Source organism: Capsicum annuum, chromosome 8 (genome assembly GCF_002878395.1).
Source record: "Capsicum annuum cultivar UCD-10X-F1 chromosome 8, UCD10Xv1.1, whole genome shotgun sequence".
In the NCBI taxonomy this organism is placed as follows: Eukaryota; Viridiplantae; Streptophyta; class Magnoliopsida; order Solanales; family Solanaceae; genus Capsicum; species Capsicum annuum.
This window is the reverse complement of record NC_061118.1, coordinates 155,169,984-155,181,506: the sequence shown is the minus strand read 5'-3', so window position 1 is coordinate 155,181,506 and position 11,523 is coordinate 155,169,984. Positions and strand designations below refer to the sequence as shown.

Sequence of the window (11,523 nt, the reverse complement as noted above, 5' to 3'; positions counted from 1 at the left end):
TACATACACACAAGATTACCTTAAACTAAAATATTTTTGCAAATATAAATTTATATATCAAAATTCCTACAACAAAACAAAAAATACATATGCACCATTACCATTAACAATATAAAAAATACATATGCAGTGTTATCATTAAACACATCAAAAATACATATGGACGAAGATATTTTATACTTTTATCTGGGTTCATAGAATAAAGTCAACTTCAACAGAAACATTCGTTCAATCAATTATCTAGTATTTCAAAAAAAATAAAAATTAATTGTATTTCAATTCGTAAGTTGTTTACAATTATTCTATTGTTAAGACAATCAATATAACAACAAACGATCATAAAAAATAGAGTCGAATACTGATTTTTTTCCCATTGAAATAACTTTAAAGATGAAATTTGCAACAGATACTTGAATTCCAATTTTACTGCTGTCTTGATTATAACTATAATTTGTTTTACAATTTTTTCACATACAAATTAACGACGACTACCAAAACTTGATAAGCACATCAGTAATGGTAAAAAAAAAAGTGAACTGAATAGCAATAATGATTATGTACCTTGAACAATAGTAATGGTTGAATTTTCAACTGACAGTTGAATTCAAACAAATATAACAGATGAATCAACAATTGAATTTGATTCAATCGAATAACTGATTCGTTTTGCAATTGTTGTTAATTTCGCATAAGAATCAGTTCAATTTGATTAAGCAATACAGGGTTGGTTTAGAAGAAATTGAAAAAAAAAATGCAACTGTTAATGATGAAAAATTAAAATTTGAATTATTTGATTATAACGGATGTCACGTTTTTTAAGTGTTTTAAATAGAAAAGGAATCAACATATTTACTTGATTGGTAATTATACCATATATAGCTCAACTAATTTCAGTTAATTAAGTGCAGTAACTTTTTTGTAGATGTATTTTTACAGCAATATTTTTTAAAAATACAAAATAAAAGTTGCTATAAAATATAATTATGAAATTGTTGCTGTAAAACTAGTAATTAGTCTCTTAAGTATGCTACTTGTGAATTTTACCCAATTAATATAGCCGACTGGCTACAGCATGTCCAACTTTTTCACATGTGGGCCATTTTTTTAAAAAATGGCCATGCCATGTCCTTTTCCCTTGAAAAATAGTTTTTTAGCCTAAGTGATTAAAAGTTTAAAATAAGTATTTATAAATTAAGCAGATAAATGTTTGGATAGAAGTACTAAAACTAAAAAAAAGTTGTTGATGTGTTTGATAAACAAGTGATGTTAACTATTAAGCATTTTTTTGTTGTTAAAATGATTTTAAATATCCTTAAAGTTGTTAACACCGTAAATAAGGTGAATTATTTATAATTTTTAATTCTAAAATAAAATTTTTGACCAAACCTCCGATGTAATGATGGATTCAATGAAAACAAAGAAGAAAGATGAAGAGGAAATTGGAGGGAAGAGATAAAACGAAGCGGTAAAGAGAAAAAGAAAAAAAAACTATATATTTATGGGCCACAAGTTTAGAATATTATTGAAATTGGAGGAAAATATAAGGGATAAAAAAGTGAATATTTTGGTTAAACCTAAAAGAATTTTAATCTAAAAAACTGGGGTACCCAACTTCTCACTTTTAACTTTTTTTAATCAATTTTTAATTTTTTTTTAGTACTTTTTAATTTTATCAAATATTTTAAAAAGCTAAAAAATAAATTAAAAACTAATTAACTAAATTTAAAATGGTCTGTCATGTCTAACAGTTATTTAACCTAGTTGGATTGACATGTCAATTATGGTGGCAAGGGCTAAAGTTAAAGGATATTTGTGGGCCCTTAGTTAGGGCCGTTTAAAATCAAACTGTGATTATAACTCAATCACAAAATTAATTTATTTGATTTAGACAATGATTTATTAGATTAATAATTAATGAACGAATTAAAATTTTATAATTAATGATTTATCGGTGTGAGATGAATTACTTAATCTTCTTATTGGATAAAATGTTAAATTTGTTAAAAGCTATCATATTTTTATTTTTATCATTAAATATATAATGCATCTCTTGTAAATTAAACCCCAAGAGTAAAAATTAATTTATTATTTTATTCATTTTTTAGCTTAGAAGAAAACAAGCCACTTATTGTGATTTCTAACCATACAAAGCATCCGGTCTTCCGAAAATATAAATGAAACCTGAAATTAATTCTTAAATCAAAAGATAAATTATTTTTAATAACACAAAGTACCACAACAAAAATGATACAATTACAACGTGTCTTCCACAATACTTGATATACAATTAAAAAAATTCAAATCATATCAAAGTTTTGATTTTTTTGATCCAATAATTAAAAATGTTTTTATGTGCATTTTAAGTCTGAAAGAAAACTCATATTTAGTTCTATGTTCTATCCTATTAAATAATTTGTACGAACAAAACTCAACACGACTAAAAAATTAATAAATAAATGAATCACAATATATTAAACAATTTAGTCAATGGTGAAATAGAGGACATCTAATGATTGTTTGATATTTCATTATCTCTTCGATTTATTCAATATACTATTCGTTAATTTCTAATTCGATACCAAAACAATCATTATCTTATCGATTGACTAACAAATTAGTATATTTAAAAGCACATAATCAATACGTTGAATTGCTAAACACAAAATTCACCCGATTAACAACCCTCCTTCCATGGATATTGAGGATAGTTTTTGTATAAAAAAAAATAAACGAAAGATAAATATGAGTTTTTTTAAATATTTCAAAGGTAAATTTGCTCCTTTTCCAAAAGGGCAAAAATGCCCCAGGCATAATTTATTCTTCTTTTGTTCGTTTTTGTTTGTCACTAATTTTCTAATTAAATTTTTTACTTTCACTTGTCATTTTTAACATATCAAGAGGAGATAATTTTTTTTCTATTTTATCCTTAATATTAATTATTTTTTCTTTAAATTAATTTTAAGATATAGTGTAAATATTATTTAATAGGATTGTTATGATAAAGTAAACATGTTATTAATTTTTTTTTTTTTTAACGAGTATGTTAGATTAAAATGTGAAAAGTAAAACGAAGAAGGAGGTATTTATTTTTATTTTCAAATTAATGGGAGGAATAAGTAGTTGGTTCATTCAACCAACAAAAGAACACAAGAAAGGGAGTCTTTACTTAGTTAACTCCGCCACCTCCAACGGAGCTCTCGAAGCTCACACACACACTATATATCGTTCTCCCTCCTTCACCACATTTCAATCTTCAAAAAAACCCTAATAATCACAATGCAATCTTCAATTTCTCTCTCCCTCTCTTCTCCATCTACGATCTGCAGATCGGACTCCTCCTCCCCCGCCGCTGCTTCCAATGGAAATGTCAATTTGCTGAATCCCCGATCACTTCGATTCTGCGGTCTGAGAAGGGAAGCTTTTGGATTGAATTCTTCTATTTCTATGAGGCGTATCGAGTCATCTAGTGTGACCAGGCGTCCTTGTTCTAACAGAATCCTGGCTTCTTTGTCTGGAAATGGAGCTCCTTCTAAGGAATTTGATTATGATCTGGTTATTATTGGAGCTGGCGTTGGTGGTCATGGTGCTGCTCTTCATGCTGTTGAGAAGGTATAACCTACTTTTTTCGGTGTGGTTAGTTGTGTTAGTACTAGCATAGTGATGTTCTCCCAATAGCGTCATTCTCTGTCTAGCTTACACGTAGGTGATTAGAATACTATCAGTTGAAGTTGAAGCTACCTTACTCTGTTTCGGTTGATATCGCTTGTTTAGCTGGCTTTCTCTACTTTCTTTCTTGCTACTTCATATGCTCTTCTTTTTCTAGAACTATTTTTTTCCTACTCAGCAATAGAAGTAATTATTAGCTGGAATAGGTGCTTTATTTGTGTATGTTATTGCATAGTTCCTAATGAAGAATCATTTGTAGAAAATTGGATCTTTGAGCGTGGGCTTTAGCAAAGAAAAGCGGGGACAGAGAAAAATAAATTATAGAAATGTGATGCAAGAAGATGTAAATTAAACACAAATATAATTAAGTTATATACGGTGTTGTGCCTAAACCCATTAATGAAGGCGTACAGGCATCATCACATTAATGCCTACACTAAAGTACCAATTAAGCGAGGAAAAACAACACAAGCTGGACTTCACCAGCTTCAGGCTTAAGCGCTTTATGTGAGCCTTTAACAACATTGGTGATGCTTATTGTAGAGTGAATTCCTATGAAAGATCAATTATACTTCTATAGTTCTATGCAATTTAATTGTGGGATCGCTGAAGCCTGGATGGAATGCGAACTTAGGTTTAACAGGATGGTTGTTTCCAGCTAATAGTGTGCATAATTACTTAAAACTCTTTGCAGGGCTTGAAAACTGCTATCATTGAAGGGGACGTAGTTGGAGGGACATGTGTAAATAGGGGTTGCGTTCCTTCCAAAGCCCTTCTAGCTGTGAGTGGTCGCATGCGGGAGCTTCAGAATGAGCACCATATGAAATCTTTTGGTTTACAGGTATTCCTTGTTCTTGTTCCTGGAAGCCTAATGAACACCACTATATTTCTTGTTCTTGCTCCTAGATGCCTTATGTACACCACATGAAGTCTTTTAATCTACAGCTGTTTCTTTTCTTGCTCCTAGAAAGCTAGCATGTTTGGTTTTGGACTGTTGTACTGATATAGCACAAGTTGGTTATAATTGATTGATCATTTAAGTAATTTGTTGTATAATCACAAAACATAGGCTTCATGAGGTAAGGCAACATGGAATAGTTTAGGAGCAGAACTATGAAACATAGTACTAATAACTTAAGACTATACATTGTTTGTTAATTAAGTTGCATCCATAAAGGAAGCTTGAGGGCCCCCCAGTATAACTTTTAACTCAGGTCTTTCACACTCGCTTTTTAAGTCTGTCATTTATCTTTCATGTAAGGTTGCTGCCGCGGGATATGACAGACAGGCTGTTGCTGATCATGCAAATAATTTGGCCTCCAAGATCCGTAGTAATTTGACTAATTCAATGAAATCCCTTGGTGTGGATATATTGACGGGTTTTGGGTCAATTCTGGTACGTATATATTTTACAGATTACTATTATCTACTAACCTCTTTGTCTGTAGCCAATTGAATTGTGATGATGAAGCTTTTGTTGTGCTTTTTCAGGGTCCACAAAAAGTCAAATATGGAGATACTGTGATAACAGCAAAAGATATTATAATTGCTACTGGTTCAGTACCCATGGTGCCCAAAGGCATTGAGGTTGATGGTAAGTGCTTTCCTCTTAATTATTATTGTCTGTGCACAACGGGATAAACAACTGAATAATTGAATTGCAAGTCTTTTTTATGTATGATATACTGAAGGTTGCAGCCTGCAGCATAGCTTGTGTTACTTGATTTCTTCATGCTTTTTGTCATAACACTCTTGACATCAGAGTTTTAAATTTTGCGAAACATCAATTTATGGAATGAAGATTTTAAGATTTATTGAAAGTTGGAGTTTTATAGGTCCATTTTGATGCACTGAACTTGTGAAGTAGCATATACAGTGCTTGAGATAAAAACTTGTGTTAACAAGAATTGGTTTTACTATCTACTAATCTTGAGCACATATGTTGGAAGCACTTTTTATGAAAGATTTGGTACAAAACTCCTAGACTTGTTCGGCGGAAGGGTTTGTTCACTCATTGTTCAGTAGCTCTTTGGATGTATCTGGTGATGCTCAATTGTCATCTGCACAAGTGCTATAACATTACTTGACTGACATTGTAATTAATGTTTTGCATCAAAATTTGGAATTGATTCTCGTACTGTTACTTGAGTTCATCTAAGTTGAATTGCTGATTGAGATTTAGAAATTTAGACATGAGATATAGTACACACAATATTTAACACCAGAAGCTATTTAGAAGACAACAGAATCAGCATGCTCATCAAGAAAGAGAACGGAATTAGCATTAGATTTTTTCATGCCAAGTCGGTCTCTTTCTCTTCTTGTCCAAAGCATCAATGAAATATATGTATATACAGCCCCAGGGCTTTGGTGTAGTGGCAATAGAGCAATGTGTGATGCATTGGGTTAAACGTGCGTCACGGGTACGAACCCTACCCACCACAGTCAAAAGCTTGATATTTAAGTGGAGAAGGGTAGAGGATCAGGGGATTATCCACCTAGTTTCGAACTGTACACCCCTTGCAATCGGGAGCTTCTCGCTATAAAAAAGATTATGTGTCTATGTTTATGTTGAACTTGCGTCATTTAATGATACCGATGCTTGCACTTGCAGGTAAGACAGTGATAACAAGTGATCATGCGCTCAAATTGGAATTTATACCTCAATGGATTGCTATTGTCGGAAGTGGTTACATTGGACTAGAATTCAGTGATGTGTATACGGCACTTGGAAGTGAGGTAATTATACTTTCTGCAAGACTTGTATCTATAGCAACAGAACATCAATCTTTTCTTTCATAACCTGTCTTTCTATGATGACCACTGTATGACTGTGCAGGTTACCTTCGTTGAGGCTTTAGATCAGCTCATGCCTGGCTTTGACCCTGAGATTGGGAAATTGGCACAGCGAGTGCTCATAAATCCTCGAAAGATTGATTATCATACAGGTGTATTTGCAAGCAAGGTAATATATGCAAATAGTAGCCTGAATCTCGATGTGCCAATCCATTATCTGAGTTTTGTTGCACCTTCTTCAGATAACTCCAGCAAAGGATGGAAAACCAGTGACTATTGAGCTTATTGATGCAAAAACTAAGGAACTGAAGGATACACTGGAAGTAAGTTTCTACATTGTTATTTCCTGTTCATGCTTTTGGATGGAAGCTTTATCCTTTTGGTCTTGGATCATGGTTATTGGTTAAGATCATAAATTTTAAATCATATCCAACAAACTAATATATTTGAAGTCCAGGGGATTGTAGAAGTACCTTTATTGCGTATTTCTCCTGTTTATCGAAAAACAATAACTTTTGGATTGATCTGTTATATAGGGACTTCACTGCAAGATATGCACTTGATAAGCACATTGTAATTGTTATATGAGTAAATTATCTACACTGCTCAAGTCACTAATGTAGGATGAATTTAATTACAAGTAAACTGTACCAGTTAAATCAACATCCTTTCAACACATAATTAAAAACTATGCAAGGGTAAAAAAAGATTACACAGGTAGGTCTTTCTGCGTAGTATTGATGAACATCCAAAGAGGGAGAACAACTTTGTCTTGTTCCCTATAATCAGATTTAAGATCTTGTTTTCCACATCCTCTATACTCTGCATACCCAATTCCTGTCACTAGCATCTTATATGTTCCCATTTTATTCTGCTGCAGGTAGATGCTGCTCTAATTGCAACCGGAAGGGCTCCATTCACACAGGGACTTGGCCTGGAAAATGTTAGTTGTATGAATGTTTATTGAGACTAACTTTATTAATGTTATGACATCTCATATTATTGTTTATAAACAGATAAATGTTCAAACACAACGTGGATTTGTTCCTGTTGATAGCCGCATGCGTGTCATTGATGCCAGCGGAGAGTTGGTAGGCATGACTAATGTTCTTTTTACGCATTCTAGACAATTTTCTTTCAACTCATTAGGCTTTGTGATCACTAGGTTCCTCACTTGTATTGCATTGGTGATGCAAATGGAAAAATGATGCTTGCACATGCTGCAAGTGCACAAGGAATTTCTGGTAATGATCTCGTGTGACATCAACTGCTATGATTATCATCAAGCAAGTTTTCATGTAATTGTTTAACACTTGGCCTTATTTCTTATATAGTTGTAGAGCAAGTCACTGGAAAGGACCATGTCCTGAATCATTTAAGTATTCCAGCTGCATGCTTTACCCATCCCGAAATCAGTATGGTCGGATTAACAGAGGTACAATAACTTTTTTTGGTGTATAGTTGGGTTTTTTGTTGTGCACTTCCCTTGCTGGTTTCATGTGGATTATATGCTCTTTAAATCTCGTCTCATTTCGTGAGTTATATAGAACCAGAAGCAAAAGGCCAACTTACTGTAAATTGACTTTTGCACTTTTATGATGTTCAGCATATATTAAATACTAAGGTTAATGAGTCTGGTTGTATATTTGTCTGATATAGTATGATGAAACTCATTCAAGCATGCCTACTTTATGCGTCTACATATACTTGATGTATATGTGATGGTTTATATGAGTCCGCCACGGCAACAAGGACCTGATTCGATACCAGGTCCTTGTAGGAGATAAGAACAGCAAGAACACCAAGTAGAATGGCATTAAAGAGGAGAGATGCAACCTACCCCGGTAGGATTTCACCAACCACTTCACTAATCACCAAGCAACAAATTCTATTATAACCTTATGCAATCTTGGAATTAAACTCTTAGCCCCTACTCACTAGCAATAACTCTATTGCTACTCTTCTTTCATAGTAGCTCTACTTGAAAGACTCCATTAGCTAACTCTAGCTAAAGCAACAACTTAACATGAACTCAAAACGAAAATACTCACAAGAATCTGTAAAATGGGAAGTGAGTTTACAATTGTAAGACCAAAAAACAAAGACTCAATCAACCTAGAAACAAGGACACATTTCACTGTGAGCAAAATTTCTAAGTTGCTGGTTCTTTGCAAGATCACAAACACAATGCAGCTTTTGCTTATGAGAATGCCCTTTTAGAATTTTTCAAAAACTTGGCTTCTCTCTTCAAGATGAAGAATATATATGAAGGGCAATAGGAGAGAAGCCTTCTCATTGGTGGACACTAAAGAGGACCAATGCAGTGCACGTCCCACTTATTCTGCTGCTACTGCCAGAATAGTACTGGACAGCTGGCACATAAGACAACTCTGTACGACTGAATTTAAGAACACCAGTTTACGTAGCTGGTCCTTCTACTAGGTTTGTCAATCATCAAAACATGAAAAGGTAAGAGGGACCTGAACCCAACAGTATGCAAACTCGCTGAAGCATGTTTGCATTTATAGTGGAAATTCTGTTTTGTCTAGCTTGTTTACATCCAATTTGTCTTCTTTTAGTTATCTGGTGCATTTTTTGTAACACTTCTATTATTTTCTTGCAATCTTGCAGCCTCAAGCCAGAGAAAAAGCTGAAAAGGAGGGCTTTGAGATTGGTGTAGCCAAGACTAGTTTCAAGGCTAACACAAAAGCTCTTGCTGAAAATGAAGGGGAGGGAATTGCAAAGGTGTCCAAGTTGATCTTTTCTACTTGTTTTATTTTCCAGGATTTGTATTATGGTAATGAGCAACTTTTTGCAGCTTGTTTGTAGGTTCAGATGGTTTTAGTCCGTCTCTAGTTTCCCAAGACTAGTAGGATAGTTTTTGTTCACTGAAGTGTTTGTCCAATGCAGTTGATATATAGACCCGACAATGGGGAGATCCTAGGTGTTCACATTTTTGGAATGCATGCTGCTGACCTCATTCATGAAGCATCCAACGCCATAGCTATGGGAACACGCATACAGGTAGACATTAACTTCCACTGCATATTCCCCTCATAAGATGCATACAGGTAGACATTAACTTCCACTGCATATTCCCCTCATAAGATGCACATGTATTCAGGTATACATTACCTACCATTGCGTATTTCCCTCATAAAACAAACAGTTTGTGGAAAGATTCTCAACTGATTTGGTTAGAGGTTTGAGGGGGAGCGATGGAAGGGACATGTTTTTTTTTCACTTACGAAATTCTATTTCTTTTCTTGCAACCATTGCGATCTTCAGCTGGATTCCAGCATCATGATTCTTGTGTAAAAGAAAATTTATGACAGTCGCATTTTAGCAACATTATTCCATTTTGCTTTATCATTTTAATCACATCTTGCAGGACATAAAGTATGCTGTTCATGCACATCCAACCTTGTCTGAAGTGATTGATGAACTCTTTAAGGCAGCAAAGGTAATCTCTCGGTTCTCTGTTAATCCGGGTACTTTTGTACGTAGTATTTTAGGGAATAACATAGTTCATTTCCCCATGAGTTAGAATACCGTTAATTATCCGCGCACACAAAAGAAAGTAGAACAATCATCTCCTTGTCAAGTTGCTCCGGTGGGCGGTGGGGGGATAAACCTGGGTTCTCCAAAATACGATTGAAGCTTGGCTTATTCTTTAATCCTTAAATTTAGTGTATTTAGATCTTCTTGTCCTCTATTTGGAAGTCATAAGCTGACTACCTGGTATTTGCAGAAGTGTCCCTCACACATGTGCATGTGAAAAATTGCAGGTAGGGAGGAAATCCTCCTTATGTTGTGAACTGAGATTCTCTCTCAGTTTTAACTGGTATATTAGATGATCTATTTTGACAAAATCATCACGCACAAGGACTCACTGGGATAGTTTATTCACCCCCTCTGGCCGTTGTCTTTTATGGGTCAGTTACAATTGAAAAGGATTTGTAGCTTTTGCAATAATGTGTACATTTGGATGGCAGGTTAAAGCTAACACTTCTAGTCCAGCTGCTGAGCCAGTTGCTGCTTAAGTTTCAAGGAGCCGTTGTGATGGATTCGTAATTTATAGGATTTTGGATATGCTTCTGATTGGCGGCGCTTGTTGGCTCGATTTTCACATGTGCAATAGTCTAGAAAGAAGTTCCTTGTTCAACCTTCATACAAGCGCACGCACACATTAGTTGCCTAAATGGGTTTGGCGGAGATTCAATTTTGTTTTCGAGTCTGTTAGCGTTTAAGCTTGTGGTATATATAGGTTGATGGAAAGTAACTGTTTGTCTGAACATTGTATTACCTGGAAGTTATAATTATTCGCTCATGCATTGAGCAACGAAATGGAATGCGGCATTTGTTTTGATATTGACATCGACATGTAGTTACTATCAAGTTAGTCTCAAACGTGAAATGTAGAAACTCTTACCCCGTCTAGTCAAGCAAGGCATAAGCAAGGGACAATGCCTCAGTATATCCTTCTTTGATACTGGTTACTCTACAAGGTGTGATATTCAGAATTCAATATTTATATTGAAGTTTCAGTTATATCACGTGTCCATGTCTAAAACTTTGAGTTGAGCCCCAATGATTTCGTGCTACGTAAGCCTATGTGCCAAAACGGAAAAAACAAAAACTTACTCCCTCCGTTCACTTATAAAGGCTACATTATTCGGGTAAAGTCTAAGATGTCAGATGTCCTCACAAATAACAATTAGTCACATATCCTCACAAATAACAATTAGGCAGATATGATATATCCTCAGAAATAGCATTATCACAAATAGTAGCAATTATTACATCCCCAGATGGAGCTATTCTCCTATTTAGTACTAAGTCATTCCTCATACATTTCCTTCTATATGCTCCCTTTATTTTTCGCGAGTAAATTTAATTTTTTCAAAGTTAAATTAGATTAAATTAATATAATTTTTTAAAATTAAAATTAAGATATTCAAAAACTCTATGCAATGTATTCTGAATTGTAATTTTCTTTTAAATTTAATTAAGAAATACATTTTAAAATATTGATCAAAATTTGTATCGTTAAAACTTTTT

The 11,523-nt window shown here is 34.0% G+C and overlaps 1 protein-coding gene across 1 annotated transcript; it reads left to right on the top strand.

Annotated features, from left to right (window-relative positions):
• The first annotated feature begins 3,276 nt into the window (after positions 1-3,276).
• On the top strand, positions 3,277-10,505 carry LOC107839682 (dihydrolipoyl dehydrogenase 2, chloroplastic-like). The gene is given in 15 exon segments (NM_001324572.1): positions 3,277-3,609; positions 4,361-4,507; positions 4,928-5,062; positions 5,158-5,260; positions 6,281-6,405; positions 6,506-6,631; positions 6,705-6,785; positions 7,343-7,405; positions 7,479-7,553; positions 7,628-7,706; positions 7,797-7,897; positions 9,094-9,207; positions 9,373-9,486; positions 9,854-9,925; positions 10,458-10,505. Coding segments are annotated over 15 exon segments (1,716 nt in total).
• The last annotated feature ends 1,018 nt before the right edge of the window (positions 10,506-11,523 follow it).